The 17,930-nt window shown below is 34.3% G+C and overlaps 2 protein-coding genes across 4 annotated transcripts; one reads left to right on the forward strand and one right to left on the reverse strand.

The window, feature by feature from the left end:
* The first annotated feature begins 383 nt into the window (after window positions 1–383).
* On the forward strand, window positions 384–3,514 carry LOC110778291 (uncharacterized). 3 transcript variants are annotated; one of them, XM_056834778.1, is made up of 10 exons: window positions 384–766; window positions 998–1,186; window positions 1,274–1,367; window positions 1,451–1,521; window positions 1,852–1,886; window positions 1,977–2,033; window positions 2,209–2,296; window positions 2,397–2,570; window positions 2,659–2,870; window positions 2,966–3,514. In XM_056834778.1, the coding sequence occupies exons 1-10, from the start codon at window positions 661–663 to the stop codon at window positions 3,311–3,313; spliced, it is 1,374 nt and encodes a 457-aa protein (XP_056690756.1). In that variant the 5' UTR covers window positions 384–660; the 3' UTR covers window positions 3,314–3,514. The 3 variants fall into 3 exon arrangements, with proteins under 3 accessions (XP_056690756.1, XP_056690757.1, XP_056690758.1); XM_056834779.1 differs by having other exon boundaries at window positions 2,695–2,870; XM_056834780.1 differs by lacking the exons at window positions 1,274–1,367; window positions 1,451–1,521.
* Window positions 3,515–4,804: 1,290 nt separating this feature from the next.
* On the reverse strand, window positions 4,805–6,891 carry LOC110778294 (CBL-interacting serine/threonine-protein kinase 4). Its single transcript, XM_021982868.2, has one exon. It carries the CDS (start codon window positions 6,781–6,783, stop codon window positions 5,389–5,391), a length of 1,395 nt encoding a protein of 464 aa, XP_021838560.1. The 5' UTR covers window positions 6,784–6,891; the 3' UTR covers window positions 4,805–5,388.
* Window positions 6,892–17,930: the final 11,039 nt, after the last annotated feature.

Consider the following 17,930-nt stretch of genomic DNA (forward strand, 5'->3'; position numbering starts at 1 on the left):
TTCCTCATCTATATCACTCATTTCGCACAAAAGAATGGTATATATGTTTGATCAAGGTCGAGTTGAACCATAATTTGACTAAGACGTTAACACCTGACCACTCTAAATCAATTCACTAGTGCATGGATATGCAAACTACGTACGCATAATATCAATACGTTCAACCTTAAGAACGACCTAGAAAACCTGCTCCGATACATAAGTAGTTGCATATTAGGTCACCCCTTTCTAATTAAGCATGGAGGAGTTACACAACTTTTCAAATTTGGCATCATTCAATTAATCATCTTGATAGCTAAAATAGGAATGAAATCACAATATGTAGCTCTACAAAAACAAGTTTCCCGCCAATTTGACCAAAACAAAATCTCCTCTAACACACCCGTTGAAGAAAATCAGAAATATCTCTTCTTTCACATTTTGCACACATACTTCATTTGTCTCACTTAGAACAACCGTTACAAATCTCAAATATTATCTCCAAACAATCACATTATATATTTGCTTCTTCTTCTACTACTACTGCTAATTCATTACCCTAACAATTTTTCCAAAGAATTCGAAATAATTAATCCCCTTTTGTTTGAATTCTCATCAAAATTAATACCAGAGCATTCAATTCCTAGAAAATTTAATTAAAAAAAAAAGAAAAAAGAGAATATGAATCTTGATGCTGACAAAATTCGACTAATTGATTTTACTTCTGAGGATGATTTCCTCATTGATTCAGATTTCGATAGCACCTTCGTCGATCTTCGATTGTCGGGTAAAGTTCGTGCTCATTGAATGAATTTTAAGTTCCTTTTTATACGATGTTCTAATTAATTATACAATTTTATCGTGTTAGTTTATGTGTGGAATTGTTATTTTTGGCGAAATTTGAATTGTGTAAAATCTTGATTTATGTGGAATGAGGACAAATTAGATAGGGTTAATTTTTGATCTTGCATGTTGATTGATTCTATTCATTGCAACAAAAAAAAATTCAAAATAACAGTGACATTCGAGACTCAAAATGAGCTATTAAGCAATCCGAAACCAGTGGTTCGTCAAGGAACGAAAGATAGGGTGCCGAATTTAGCAGAGAAACAACGGGGAAATTTTCTGCAAGAAACAGAAAATGGTGAAAAAATTTGCAGTTCAAGGAAAAGTTTGGCTTGGGATCATGCATTTTTTACCAGTCCTGGTACGTACGCCCCCTTATTTATCTTACGATTTCTTAACGTGTTTTTTCGAAAAAATTGCCTCATTAACATTCCTGAATTTTGTTTAGGTTTCCTTGACCTTGATGAATTAAGTCTTGTTAATAGTGGTTTCAAGAATCTTGATGTATCGTCTTCAGATGGAATCAAAGAAAATGTAAAGAGGTTTGTTAAATGAAATATATGTGCGACTTAATTTGAGTAAACTTTTCAAGTTAAGTAGTAACTGTTTATTTGGAAATATGCAGTAAAGTTTACCAGGAAAGAAATTTAAGTCAGAAACTCGGCGTTGGATCTGCTGTAAGACAGAAAACTCAGTGTAAGTAGAGTAGTAGACGCATACTGGTCATATGACTTGTTAGTTTTGTGCCATGACTTGTGAGAATTTGCTACTTACAATAAGTTGAAAGGGAAGTATAAAACAAGATAAGCTGCATGAAAATAACTTGTGTCCACTGAATTTATAATGTGACAGCAGTTTTATCTCTGCACTGTAATCTGATTGTTACTTTCTGTCCACTAAACTTATTAGTATGTCTGATTAGTATTAATCGCGATTACAACAAATTGATCACCCTTGCTTGTAATTTCTGACAACCGTTACTTATTCTCTGTTGCACTCATATCTTTTCTGATTTTCCCTTTACAGCATTAATGAAAACGAAAGTTCCGTCTCCACAGAAAGTAAGTTTAAATTTGCAGTGTCTTACTAGAAATATCTATAACGACTAGAGCACAAGTGAGGTGACTGTTGCTTTCTTTTTGGATTTTCAGATAAATACTGGAAGATTGGAGACGATATCAAGATCAGCTGTCGCAAAATCACAATCTGTAAGTTGAATGATAGCTTATTCAGGACCGTATGTTGGACTAAAATATCTAAGCTGAATTGCTTTCTAAAAGCCATCCCACTGAAAAGGACAAATGATATTTGTGACAATGTGAACAAAGTGCTCAAAATTATTGGAATTATTTGACTAACTAGTCTTACTTTTGATTGATTAAGATCACTACTAGCAGCAAAGAGTGTCTGAAGTCCACTGGAATTAGGGGCTATAACAAAAAACCACCTTTGCGAGCAATCAGCAGAAACGGTAAAAATGAAACTACAGACTACACCTGCTATCCCATATGAATTTCTATTCATTTCCATCGACCATTTATTTGATACTGAATTAACCATAATTGTTACAGGACTAGGCAGAGTGGTTTCCCAACAGTCTGATTCAAGGAGGTCTTATCCTGTATCATCCTCCCAATCTATGTTGCCTTCATATGCCACCAATATGTCTGTTGATTTTTCACCATGTAAAACTTCTGTAACTAATCTACAGACTGCAAGAGTTTTGAAATCACAGGATAAAAGAGGTAATATTACCAAAGAGATTATGTTTTTCCTAGTTGAATTATAGGTAATAGGTGAATGTATGTTTAAAATGTTATTCATCTACTTCAGGTGGTAGTTTTACTAATGATATTAATGCTTCTGAAGAATTCAACTTAAAAGACCAACGAAAAAACCATCGACATAATTCTGTCACCAAACAAAGTCTTGAACAGGATGCTTCAAGACAGAATAATGGCACTACAGAAACAAAGAGAAGTCCCTTTTCTTCCAAGACTTCTAGTCTTGGCATGCCATCTCAAAAGATTGGCTTCTTTGACATGGTCAGTTTCTTATACACCGATAAATGAATCCCTTTTACAGTTAGTTCTTTTAGTTAATGGACCTTATTAAGTTCTCATCTGCTGTAAAATGTCAGACTTCAGAGAAGAACAGGCATGATCAAGATGGTAAGTCAAATAAAGTGCAAAGAAGAACAAGTCAACCCTCCTTCAAGAAGCAAACGAATTCTCTTGAATTCGAGGAAAAGGAAAATATTTTCCATCCAGATGATACTGTCATTGAGCTTGAACCTGAACTAAACAAGGGTTCTTCCCCATCACCTTCTGAGTCAGCTGCTAAGGGCTCTTCAAATGCTGTTCAGTGCTCATCTACTTCCAAGAAAAGCCTCACTAAAGCTCAACGGCCAGCAAAACAGGCTTTGTTCCGCACCAGGACAACATCTCTTACCAAAGTTTCTCCATTGAAAAAAAGTGCTTTCTTTTAAACAAATTAATCCCAAAGATTATGATTAGGCAGGTAGCTAGATAATTATTAATTACATCTTAATGAGACAAATGAGGGTGAATATATATGATGTTACTTGTACCAAGAGTGAAAACAGGGGTCTCTTAATGAAAAGTTTTAGCTGTGATAAGATTATGTAAGCCTGATTGGATAATGAGTTTTGATTCGTGTTTATGGTCCAGAGCATCTTTGTTGGTGACAATTCTCTTAGCCATAACATAAGTTTGATTTTGATGTGTTTCCATTGTTTATCTAGACAAGGACCATTACACATGTGGGTTCATGCATTCATTTTTCCAAAACTGGGACCATTTCACATGGTTTAACATAACAAAGCTTTGACGTGAGAGTTCACCACTTAAAACAATACTTCATCTTCACTCTTCACTCTTCACTCTTCACCTCCTCAGTTTGCTTGTTTATCATTCTTCACGATCAACTCAATACGACATGGTCAGGAATCCATCCTAGAAAACTCAGAATTACACATTTCAAATACCTTACGTTTATGTCACTTTAAGGAGCTTTTCCTCCGCTAACAGTCCCATCATTAGAGTTCCGTTTTGAGCATTGTTATTGTATTGACTGATAATTCTTATTGTTTGTTTGTTCCATTTGGTTTAGTGGAAGGTCTTAATCAAGAATAACTCAAAACAAAACTCCTCTGGTGCAAGGCTTCAGTTCTGCCATCTCAAGATTAATCAGAAAATAATTATACTAATTTTTAAGAGTAAATACTTTCTACTAGGAATTTTCCATTGTAGTAGTAGTTACCAAATAAAACACAGCTAATAATGCTTGTCAGGGTATCACCAAGAATATCCACTACATATATGGAGTCAATTGCAACAACCCAAACATCAGTACACCAGGGTTTACCAAAAAGGAGGCACACCTGGTGCCTGGTGGCTATGGCTTTAAAAAACTGTAGACCGAAATCATGGAACATGAGATCATATGTAGACCTTTGCAAACAGGTGATTTCAGAAATAGAAAATTTGTTTCTGTGTTTCACCAAATATAGGAACATCAGACATCAATTATCAGCTGAATACGTAGTGACGTAATGTAGTTTGGCTAACTTGATTAGACTTGCTAACTCCCCAACTAACCTTACAAACATTCCGGGTTTAAATTGATGTAGATTCATACTAACTACAGTCTACAGTATTTGGACTTGTTTATTCAAATTGCAACAAATAAACAAAATTAAGAGTCAATTGTTATACATGGCCCTCACAGAAAGAAAGGATATCATATCATGCATATATAATATATTCACTACTTATTTTATACACCACATCAATTGGACGGCCCACCATTTTATCATCATTAACAGTTTCCTCCACCAATAATTTCTTCTTTAATTATCACTCGTTAACTAGATCGACATCAGCAAAGAAAAATATTCCGAACTTCCCAAACTAATTACCAGTAGTAGTAGTAATGTGACAACTGAATCCGGACAAACTAACAACAATATGTAAATAAAGTTTCATATATATTAGTGAAAAATATCTTACAAAGGGAGATTAAAATAAAAGTTCAAGTCTTAACAATGTACAGGCACCTAGATCAATCTTGCCATGGCTAATGGCTAATTTTTAAGGGCTTTTTTTCTTCTGGACCTTACTTATGGTTGATGATTCTGAGGGGAAGCCCTTAATGCCCCTCTTATCTAATAAGTTCAACACAGACAAATCAAAGTTCCATATTACTAATTTCATCAACAAATCTACAATCAACTGTCTGTGTATAATCTAATTTAGCTCTCTTCTTTACAGAAAAGAAACTAAGCTAATCAAAACTAAGTTCTTTTCCTTGGGGGTGTTCGTTCATCTGTACAAGAAATTTTCGCCATCAAAATTTTCTAGGAAGATAATATATCCTTGAACCATTGACTCCATCCACGTTTCATATAATCTCGAAAGCTCGATCATCTTCCCGTCTTCCAATTTCTCCGGTTGATTTGGCAAAAATTTAACCCCCTATGATCAACCATTGTTCTTGTTAACAATTTTTTTTTTAATTTTTTTTTTGGTAAGGTGACATTATTCATTGGTTCCATGACGCAATGATATCACCAAGGCCAGACTTCAACTGCTCCCAGTAAACTTCTTCTTGGTCCCAACCCACTCCACCACTATCAACAACCTTCATCTCCACCACCACTAACTCCGACGCCACCTCTGACACCGTGACTGACAAAACAAATCTCCCTTTCCCCAACCACACACAAAAGTTTCCACAACATTTCTCTCTTTTCTCTACCTCATACCCCAATCTCTCCCCTACACCAACCACTTTCTCCACCACCACCGCCTTTGACTCCCTTGATGTAAACCTCTTTTCTCTCCTTCCATCCGAGTAATCCTGATCAAACATCCCGGATAAATTCAACCCGGATGACATGGATATGATCTCGAATGCATTCATGCTGCTTTGATTACATCTAGCTCTATCAATATCTTCACTCATAGTGTTGCACCTATCCATTAACAATAGTTTCTTATACTTTTTCTCCTCTAAGGAAGCCATATCTCCAAGGCTAACACTCCTTGAGTACATCATTCCATTATTCTTAAACCAAGAATCGTTTGGAATGTCGTCAATGCTCAGCCGATTATTCGGGTTCGGGTCCAAGAGCCGGCTAATCAAACCTCGAGCGGGTTTTGAAACCCACGAGGGAAACCTGAACTCCCTCCTATGCATCTTTCTGTACATCATTACCAAATTCGCATCATCAAATGGCAAGTACCCGGTCAACATTACGAACAATATCACTCCGCACGACCACGCGTCCGCCTTTGACCCGTCGTATCCGTTTCGTGTTCGTCCCACAATCTCCGGCGCTGCGAAAGCCGGGGTTCCGCACGATGTCTGCAGCATCAATTTATCCTTCGAAGCAACCGTGGTTTCTGCCACGGCCGAGAGTCCGAAGTCGGAAACCTTGATGTTTCCCTCTTCGTCTAGAAGGAGGTTCTGCGGCTTGACATCGCGATGAGCTACACCGTTCTGGTGACAATATTGTAGAGCCGAAACAAGCTGATGAAAGTATTTCCGGGCGAGAGGCTCGGGAAACTTATGATCAGCGCGGCGCGAAAGCTTTCCGAAGAGATCGCCGCCTTTGGCGAGCTCCATCACCAAATAAATTTTCGATTTCGACGCTAAAACTTCGTGAATCTTAAGAATATTGGGGTGGTTGAGCCGTCGCATCGCCGCGACTTCTCCGACGATGCGAGGCTCCATAGAAGGATGTGTTTTGGCCTTGTCAATTACTTTAATGGCAACGGATTGGTTTGTTGTTAAGGATCTGGCATGGTAAACCTTAGCAAAGCTTCCTTTTCCGAGTAATTTGCCGGATTGGTATCTGCCTAAGATAGTCTTTATGGCGGTGGAAGGTGGAGAGGAGGAGGAGGAAGGTGGTTGTTCTGCCACCGCTGCCGCCATTGAAGGAGGGAGGAGCGGAGGAGATAGAAAAAGGGTGAAAAAAAAGAGGGGAAGAGGACCGGCAAAACCAAAATAATCAAAGGCTGAAGGCACGGACAAAGGATGAGTTATTGAGGGTTGGGGTTTTATAAGCGACTTTGATGAGTCATTGTCTATTAAATTGACAATTTTAGGTTTTCTGAAAAAAAGGAAATTAAAAAATCATTTATTTTTAATTTTCATTTGTTGTTTGAATTCCTGAAAAGCCCTTTTGGAGTTTTATTGGGCTAAAAAAGGGAAATTAAAATTTTGAATAAAATATGGCGTTTTGGCTTATTAAGAGGTGTATGTATGGGGATAAAGACTTTGAGAGTGATAAGTGGGGAATTAATATAGGGATTTAAAGTTTGAGTTAAATCAAGGAAATAAATCAATGAAGGAGTGAGGAAAGGAAAGGAAAAGAATCAACAAATGAATCAACAAATGAGTGAGGAAAGGAAAGAAATCAATTTTAAAGGTGTGTTCGATATTATTGTTGGTTTTGAATTAAAAGGTATAGAGTTTGAACACGTACAAGTTTTATGTTATGAGAGTGATAAACGTGAGTGGTTTTAGGGGTTAAAAAAAGCAATGAAACGGGAAAAAAAACATTCAAAACCATGTAATTTTTTGCTCAACTTTTTTTCAAATGTGTTGTTTTGCTACTATTGTCAGTTTAAGGCGTGGTTTTTTAATATTTTAAACGGAACACCACGACCCTTAACATGCACATGGCTAAGAAAAATACATTAATAAAAACAGAAACTAGTTGTATGTATGATCTAACATAGATATAACATTCATACATATCCATGCAACTTCACTTTGTTGTTAAATACAATCATTATAAGGGGGTTTTATCAATTTATACTAGTTTGAAGTAGAACTCAATTTGATTCAACATATATGTTATTTTGATGTAATAACCCGTCAGTTTTAGTGATATATAGGTGTGTGCATTGCCTAATTATGTACACATGTATGTGTACATGACGGTATTTGTGTAATACAAGTAACAAATATACGAGTATGTTATAAAAATATGGGGGAATATGATGCACAATTTAAAATTGACAAGTAAAAAAGATATGAATCACAATAGTAGTGTTTAAGACTTAATTAAGGTTTATTTTTGTTTCCTGGTGAGTTTGTGTCATCGATTTATGCAAGTTTAACTAAGGGATTCGATCATTTGAACCCACATATATGTATATGTACATGTAATTCTAGCCTCGTTATCGTGTCTAACCTAAATTAAAACTTAAGGTTTGTTAATCTTGGACGAATTGAAGAGATTACTGCCCTCTTGAATGTTGAGAATAAATCTCTAACTTGAACATCAAAACCTCGTGAATCTTGAGAATAATTAGAGTTGTACTTTGTGACCCGACAATGCGAGGCTCGGCTTCATATAAGAATGTGTGTTGGCCTTGTCGATCAATTACTTAAGGAGAAACAAAATGGTTGTTTATTATGGATGAGGCCGGCATGTATGGTAAACCTTAGTCAAACTTAGTAATCTTAACCAAAATAATAACTACCTCTATGCTCTATCCCTAACAAAAATGACTCATAATTGACTTTTGTGGTGTTACACAATATTAAATCATCAATTTCAATCATATACGTCGTATCTAAACTAAAAATAAAACTATAATCTGTATTTTCTATTTTTCCAACACAGTTTTAACAATTTTATTATTTCTCACCTTAATTAGTAACTATTTTTAGATTTCAACATAAAAATAAATTATACCTATTTAAAGCTCATCATCTTTAGCCATTCATAATCATAGGTGTCTTGATGTTTGCTACTCTTTCGCAATATCTAATATCTAGCTAGCTTTCTTTATACTTCCTCCGTCTTTTAATACTCGCAACGTTTAGATTTTTGCCACTATTCATATAATCTACTTTGACTATTCTTAATGCTTTTTGTATAAGATAAAACATAGTCATGTGGGATCTTGTTAGATTCGTCTCAATGTGTATTTTCAAAATATCAAATTTTTATAATTTTTGCATAAAGAGAATTTAAGATATAAATGATCAAAGTTGTGCATTGGCATGCGGGAAACTAACAAATGTTGCGAGTATTAAAAGACGGAGGAAGTATATGGTAAGCTCACTATATGTTATATGTATGATCCCATTTTTGTAATTTTTGTAACTTTTGAGTCTTATTTTCATGACTATGAAAATAGGTAGTGAATAATAGTTTTCTTTTCGGGTTTGAACTAGTGTGTGGCCCGGGCGATGCCCCGATCGCTACATTGAATAGTTAAAATTTTAGATTTTTCTTGAGCTCAATATTTGACGAAATGCATGTATACCTTAAAGTGAAAAACATCAATTCAGTTTGTCAACTACACAGACACACTACGTCAATTATCATGCCAAGTAATTTTTCAATTAGATCATCTTACAATTGTATAATTTGTTTTCTAGTGAAACTAAGTGCTTCAAATTAATAACACCGTATTAGATATAAGCAGCCATGCAAGGTATTTCTATAGTTAATGCTTATGAGATTCATGACATCATATTTCTTCATAGTTGTCCTAATTATTTTTTTATTTTTTTTTCAAAATATTCCATATAAAATAAAAAATCAAATAAAAATTTAGTTGGTTAGACTTCATGTTAACATTTATTTATAAATTAATGTGAAGAAATAAACCACAATTGGTGGTTGGTTAAGATGGTAATGAGAATTATCATTCAGACATGAGGTCTAGAGTTCGAACCTCGTTGTATTGATTTTTGGTTATCCATGTCATGACATGACATACCACTTGGTGAGTGAATGATGTGGCGCAAAGGGAAGAGTACTACGTGACACATAAACGTTTTCCAAAACGCCTTTTAATATATTAGTATAGATACCCGTATTAGGTTTAATATGAGTTTTTGTTTAGTTATTTAACGTGTGACCTACATTAATTAATGAGCACACTGAGTAGTAAGGAGTTTACGCAAAACTTCACAATTTTGTAGTACGGAGTAATTAACATACTCTTCAATTACGTATTACTCCCTCTTTCCCTTAATACTCGACCTGTTTTGATCGGACACGCTTGTCAATGCACAACTTTGACCACCAATTTCTTTAACTACATATTATAAAAACTTATAAAAATATTAATATTTTGAAAATATATATTAAGATGAAGCCAACAATATATAATATACTAACATTTATTTTCGTATACTATAAATAAAATAGGATCAAAGTAAATTATGTGAATAGTGCAAAAAGTCAAAACAGATCGAGTATTAAAGGACGGGTGGAGTATTACATTTTGGTAATGTCAAGTAAATCTCCCTCTTACACCCCTCGATGAAAATTTAACTTAAAACTCCTGAAATTTATTGGTCACAAGATGGTAATAGCATAACTTCTCTAACCTTCGTACCTTCCAAATAGAGACATACGACCTCTGATTTTTAAAGTTGTTAACACTCAATATTTACATGGATTTCGATTAAATATTTAAGCCACTAATACATCTAATTTTGTATTTGAAAAAAATATATTAAAAGTTGATATTATGAAAATACATGATATCGAAACGAATTTAACAAGATTGTGCATGATAATGTTTTGATGCATATATAATTATGAGAATTTACAGTCAAAGTTTCATCTTTAGACACATATTCTAAAGTGTAAAGAAATTTCAGGAACGAAGGTAGTACATACTTTTGATCTCAAAGAATAAAAGCGTTGAGATTTGAAGGGAACAAATCCAAGTGACTAATCTCTATAAAAAAGGTTGTACGTTTTCTGGTAAAATTACACAAACATTCTCTGAGTATTTTATGTCCTAAAATCTCTTTAAAGAGTTTTCTAAAACAGTTTGTGTCCTAGTTAAATTCAAGTTCCTAAGTTCCTAATATATCTAAGCTTTATTGAGTGTGAAAGGATTGAGTGATCTTTGTAAAGGCTTAGAGTTAAATCTGAGAGAAAGAGAGAAAGAAGAGTACAGCAATCGAGGTAGAATACTGTAGGGAACTCGAGTTGTAGTGTTATTGTAATCGAGGTATCTATTACTATATACTAAAAGAGACACCAGGAAATGACACGTGTCATTTCCTGGTGCGATTTTTTCCCGCCAAATTTTTTTTTTTTTAACTTTTATTAAAAAGATTTTACTTTGCATTTATTTTAGGAAACTAAGATAAAAAATGAAATAAAATATAATTGAATTACCATTGATAGAATATGCAGTTATTTTGTAAATATTATGTATTAATTAGATTCCTAATTAATAGCCTCATATCACGCTATTGTACAAAAAATAGTTTGTATATATACTGACAATATACAATCAATGAAAGTCAGGGGAATTATTTCTCACAACCATAAATGTAACTACGTAGTACTACGTACATGATATATTATTGGAGGAAAGATGAATCAATATTATTTTCTCCTTTACAATTTGATTTTATTTATGTATTGTTTTAATTTTTTAATTAATTTATATAATATTGAAGAATTGATTACTAATGTTAGTCTAATAATAATACATGGTGAGTACGGATGTTAATTAAAATAATAATAAGTGGTAAGTATACAGCTATATAATCCTTAACTTTGTACTCCGTATTGTACTAATATGCATATTTAGCTTATTTGGATATTTATTTTATACACTATGAATTCATACTTTTGCATATATTCTTTTTACTTTCACGTTTTCCCAAGATCACAAGTATTTTATTTAGATACTATTGAAATAATAAAATATTTTAGTAATAACCGTGCGTTGCATGGGACCTAACCTAATTACTTTAATATAAAAGAGTTTTGAGGTTTTTCCCTTCTTGATTAATTAGCATCAAGAAGTTTCTTCAATTGTTTATTTTTGTCTCTGTGTTTCTCAGTTCCTTCATTGTTTCTCTAAAGTTCCAATTACAATTCACCCCCCCTCTTATACGTGTTCCTACTGGAATATCAGTTATGTACATATAAACTCGAACCCAATTTAGTTCGATGATTTCTTGAATTGATAGTCCAACTATCACTCTGTACAAGAGCTAAGTAAAGACGTATCTACTATCAAAAGGGGAAAAAAAGGTACATATGTATCTAAATCACAAACAATATCCATTCGAATAGGCATGTTATATTTTTGGACTTTGATTTAGTTCAAGAGCTATTTTAAGCATTACTTCAAGAGGAAACCAAATTATGTTTTCATTATTATTATTTTTGAGAAAGAAAGTTCAAAGTTAAATGTAGAATGTTGTGAAAAATGGATAAAGTTGGTAGAACAATTCACTCAATCCGAATCAAAAATACGTCTATGGCACGTACGTTTGATCTGTCACATAAATTGTACCACGTAGAATTGGAAAACTTCAATTTATATCAAATAAATATATTAATATTGCCTTTTCAACCTACATTATCGGTAATCTAAACTTAATTTTGACAATTTAATTATTTTAAAAGTACCAAAAGTCACCATTTTATTGTTTGGATAAGGATTTTAATACGTGGACTCTTAGTTTTTTAATATTTTATAATATATGGTACGTGGTAACCGGTAGGCAAGTATGCAACTAATCTTAGCTTTTTACAGATAATTTTGAAAAATTCATCAAACATTTACCTGATTTAGTATATATATTTTCATATACTAGTTGTTGGCCCGTGCGCTAGCGCGCACGGTCCCCCAAGATATAAAAATCTATCATGTGAATTTGTTTACGTAAAAGAACGGTGCAAACAAATTTATGGAAAATGTAAAACATATTGTCAATGAACAAACTTGAACTTGGGATTAAATACTCATACAAATCATTCAGCAAACTCAAAGTTGGGAGGGTCTGGAATACAAGATATTAAAAAAACGGATTTTTCATGAAATGACCCCGAGGTTTGCGTTAATGCACCAAATACCCCTAATGTTTCCAGAATGCACCAAATACCCCCGAGGTTTAAAACAATAACACCAAATGCCCTTAATGAGCATTTTCCGTCTAATCCGTTAACTTTCCGTTAAAATTAAGTTAATTTTTTTTCTTTTTTTTCCCTTTATCTTTCTGTATCTTTCTCTTTCCCTTTTCAATCTCCATTGTTAACCCATTATTTCACCTTCACATTCCTTGGGCTTTTTGAAAATCCCCAACCCCATTGCTTCCCCTTTCAAAGATTCAGATCAACTCAACCTAAAACAATCACATTTGATTTTCGCACCTCCTCAAAATTCACAAACCTTAACAAAAATATTATCCCCAAATCAACAATATTGGGGGATTCCAATCTATATTCCCCAGACCTACAACCACCCTCTTCTTCTTCTTTTCTTTCTTTAACCCAAAAAATTCATTGAATAAATCAGATATGGTGGGTCTTCTCAATCGAAGATTGAGGGTGAAGAAGCTCCACCACCGCAATTGAGGCAATTACATCGCAGGGTCCACCACCACCGTCGCAGCCTCCTCTACCACCACCGTCGTAAGCTTCTGTATGCGTTTGTCTTAGCCTGCGTTTTTCGCATCTCCTCAAAATTCAGATCTATGAAAGAAATCCCAAACAAAACTTTTGGGGTTTTTTTTAAATTGAGGCAATTAATTTTTTGGGTTTAACTAATATAATTAAGTATACACTGGATTAAATTAATATGATGGTGAGGAAGATGAGAGATGCGTTTTAATGGTGAAGAAGAAGAAGAAGAGAAGAAGAAACTCAGTAGAAGGAAGAAGAAGAAACGCAATAGAAGGAAGTTCAAGAATGTTTTTTTTTTTTTATTTTTTTTGTAAAATTTGGGTTTAATTAGAGAAGATCCCAAAAAAGAGTTTTGGGTTTCTTTTTTGGGTTTGTTTTAAAAATAATAGTAGTTAATTATTTTTTTGGGGGGTTTAATTAATATAATTAAGTTTTAATATTAGGATTAGGAGAGAAAATGGTTGAGTAAGGGCAAAAAAGTAAATTCACGCTAACAGAGAGTTAACGGAATGGACGGAAAATGCTCATTAAGGGCATTTGGTGTTATTGTTTTAAACCTCGGGGGTATTTGGTGCATTCTGGAAACATTAGGGGTATTTGGTGCATTAACGCAAACCTCGGGGTCATTTCATGAAAAATCCGTTAAAAAAAACTTTAATTTGAAGATTGTTGGGCTAGAATTACATTGTTTCATGTATAGAGACTTAGATAGCACAAATTGTTTCAAGGGCGGACCTACAGTCAATCCAGACCCAATATAAACACAAAAAAGGGACAGGAATCTTCATGGGTACCATCTGTAGACGCATGACTAATAATTGGAGAACTTGTACCTTCTCTTGCTCCAACTTCCAACCATTAATCATTTATGTCCAAACTATAGAAGTTTAAACTGATAATTCAGATGCTCCTATACCAACTTCCGAACCCCACAATTTAATATGTTGACCAGGTACACAGTGAGGGGAGAAAAGCAAATAAAAATACAACAAGATGCATGCTAGTGATACACAGGAGCCAAGCTATAAGTTTGTGGACTCATGGTAACTCGCTATTCCATACCGGACACATACTATTTCGTTTAAAAAAAACCAGCTTCTTTATGCTATATTAAAGATCATCAAAAGATCATCACCAAGTTTAATCATATAACAACATACGATGGACAAGATCAAAGTCATGTCTAACTCAATAATTTCCTCCCAAAACTCTCTTTCTCGTAAAAAGGCTTTTCATTCAATATACAGCAAAAACCAGCCCTTTGAAACCTTGGGCTCATAAGGCTAATACTCCTCCGCCCGCCTCACCAACAATGGTGAGAGCCTCATCAAAAGCAGTGGAACAACAATACAGATTCTCGACTCACATGCACTTTAGCCTAATTGCAAGAGAAAAATAATGTATCCAAGTATTCGAAATTCCAGCGTTGACAGAAAATAAAATGTATCAAAAGTATTCAGAATACCAGCGTTGATGATCATCATAAACTTATAAGATCGCCAGAAATTACTTCAAGCTTTAAAGGCAATTGCAGATTTCAAAGAAAGCGCTCATTTTCAACACACACAAAAACCAAATATAATACAGGTTACAAAGAAACAGAATCTGCAATGATCGCTTAGTTTCAGCCGCAACTAATTGATATCTCCATAACATTGATCATCATCTTTTACGAAGTTTAACAAAAACAAAATCAGCTGACACATCACACAACAATAACAAATTCTTCTTTTCCTAACCTAAAATCATGATCAACATACAAATTCTAGCATCAGGTAGCCTACATATATTGTACATATCTCATCTCAAGAATAAAAATTGAAGAAAAATTAAGCTAAAACAATTCATTAGATAAAAAGCCCTAAATTAAAGTACCTGAGGAGATTCTTGTTATTGAGGGGGTGGTGTTGTATAGCTAAAATTTCTCTGCTCCCGGGAACGCAAGGATAAAAAAAAATCATGTCACATAAACAGAAGGAAAAAGTGTAGATCCTCCAGCTTAACTCTTCCACTTTCATCCTCCAGGATTAGGTGATCATCAGGATGCATAAGAATGTGCGGTTTGACAAAATGACAACAGGAATCACATATCTCTATTTATCGAAGAAGAAAAAGAATTCAAGAATGGGGAAAAGAAAGAATAGTTCAGAATAAGGAATGCCGCTTGACCAAAATAACAGTTCATTGACAGGTTTTAGCTTGTTCATCCAGTCAGCAAAACCTTTCTTGTTCTCTGCAGACTGATCCAGGGCCCTGATCCTCCCACCCATCTCCTTAAACTGCAATTGAACATTGAAAATGTCACAACTATGTACACCACCCTGAAAAAAGCACATAAATCATTCATCGCACACTACCTTAAATAGGCACCACATAATTTTGTTGTGATACATTGATCGTCTAATGTCAGTAATAAACTCTTCTGATATGCATCAGATTCATTTAAGTCTTCTATTAAACAATACAGTCCCATATGTCCATCTTACTTAGTAGAGTCATTGGATCACCTTGATTTGCCACCTTTCCTCTTATACAATAGGGAAATCAAATAGATACTAACCACTAAACTATCCAAAGATATCTTAATCACTTGCAAATATCACAATTTTTCTTATCTAACCACTCCACCCAAAAAAGTTGGTAGGTTTCAGTGAAAAGGAATGCAAATTTATAACATTTCTATGGAATGGAATAAGACAAATGCAAAGGTGTTAAACGTCATCATTAATGAGAAACTCTCACAAAATTAGGAACACTGACATGATTTATTAGAACTTTAATATCCAACAAAAAGTGAAGGGATGATGAGAAACATTACCTCACAGTTAGCTAGGCAGTTCACAACTTTGATATTCGAGTCGATATTTTCACAAAGTGCACGCGGCATTACCATGGGCTCCCAGCTCAAACCGAAAGTCTGAATAAAGTGTCTTAAATAATCACTGGTTGTCCCTTTCCCCAATGTTTCTTAATTGTATCAGCCCATCAGATGTGAATATCTGATTGGCATCCGGACAACACACACAGTTATCGCTGAATATTTTTCAATACGCTGCTTGCCTCTTCAGGGGATCAGGACCTGGGGTTTGTACAATACCCTTTGCTTTTACCCCATTGCCTTTTACAACCTTGTCTTTTACCACCTTTCTATCCTTTTGAAGTTATGTATCCAATGCAAAAGAAAAATTCTCCTAAACTCCGAAAATCCAACACCACATCCTCCTCGATCTTTTGAAGGGCAAAGAATACTGTCATCAAAGATAGCTGTAATACATACCCCAAATCTAGCATCCGGGCTTGGCTTGTCGTCATTTCTTATAGCACCTTTTGTGGCCCTGTTACAGCGAATCTTTCTACTTCCAAGCCATTTTCCTGTAAATTTTGAAAAGAGAAAAGAAAATAAATATCATGAGATAATATACAACTATTTTGTTATATATGAACACGCAAGGGAAGTCCAAGCATTCTGCGACTCTGCCTAAGAAGAAACTTCAAGAATTTCATCTTTTATAAGATCTTACGAATGACCATCAATGCAAATAAAATTAAGAAAGAGGAAACATTGGCTAGGGAGAAGTGTATCAGTACAAGACATACCATTTAGATCATTTGATTGCACTTTGTGCATCCTGTAAATTAGACAGAAGTCACAGAAGGTCAGATTTGCATATAACTACATAAATCATGATATATTATCAAACATACCATTAAATACGTAAATACATAAAACAATTACTCCGTCATACCTGTTGGCTTCCAATAAAACGAATCCAAAACCCCTGGAGTGCCCACCAACAGTTGGGATATGAAAAAGTTGCCTAAATGGTAAGTTCAAAGGATGAAAAGCGTATTACGAGCAGGTTTGATAAGGAGAGAAGCATGCGAACAAGGTAGCATTTGTAACCTCAGGGCTCAAATTCCCAACAAGTATGTCGTGATGATCTGAAAGAAAAGTTGATAGCATGATCCATTAGAATTACAAATCCAGATAGGATAAATGAAATGGCCAAACAAAGAATACCATCAACACAAACTTGTTCTATATGAGGAACATGGTATATGAGTAAAACCCATTTTATAAGTCTATAACCCATTCGCAAATTAAAAGCCAATTCTATAATATAAACCTGGTCTTGAATAGAACTACGACACTGAAATTATAACATTGAAGTTGTATCTACAAACATTGTGGTAGACATAGGAAATCGCACCAGAGATCAATGAGCAATTTAGTATAATAGATGAATGTAAGAAGCTAACACAAAGGAAACTAACGCATAGGAGATTATAAAAACACTGAAATTTCCACCATGTGTATGTCAAATATCATCTAAATTTCTTATTGCTGATAAGATAACCACATAAAAGAATATCTACGGGAGGTATCAACAGCTTTAAATAACACGTACGAAATCTACCTTATATATAGTGGTAAGAACAAAAACAACTAATTTCTGCTTACGGATCTGACAACAAATATCCAAGCTACATGCTTCTAAGATATAAGTACATATGGATCATTGTTATAACTTCTTTACAAATCTGATTATACCTGCTCAAGCCTCTTGTCATTCCAAATTAATGTGAGACTGATATATGCATGGGGAAACACAAACAAGAACTTACAGCAGCACAAAAATATGCCACTGAAATGCAGATGTTTCCCATC

Source organism: Spinacia oleracea, chromosome 1 (genome assembly GCF_020520425.1).
Source record: "Spinacia oleracea cultivar Varoflay chromosome 1, BTI_SOV_V1, whole genome shotgun sequence".
Classification (NCBI taxonomy): Eukaryota; Viridiplantae; Streptophyta; class Magnoliopsida; order Caryophyllales; family Amaranthaceae; genus Spinacia; species Spinacia oleracea.

Coding starts and splice junctions, on each gene's coding strand:
- LOC110778291 (XM_056834778.1), top strand. CDS start 661: ATGAATCTTGATGCTGACAAAATTCGACTAATTGATTTTACTTCTGAG. Junction 1,368..1,450: donor ATCAAAGAAAATGTAAAGAG/GTTTGTTAAATG, acceptor GGAAATATGCAG/TAAAGTTTACCAGGAAAGAA. Junction 2,571..2,658: donor GAAATCACAGGATAAAAGAG/GTAATATTACCA, acceptor CATCTACTTCAG/GTGGTAGTTTTACTAATGAT.
- LOC110778294 (XM_021982868.2), bottom strand. CDS start 6,783: ATGGCGGCAGCGGTGGCAGAACAACCACCTTCCTCCTCCTCCTCTCCA.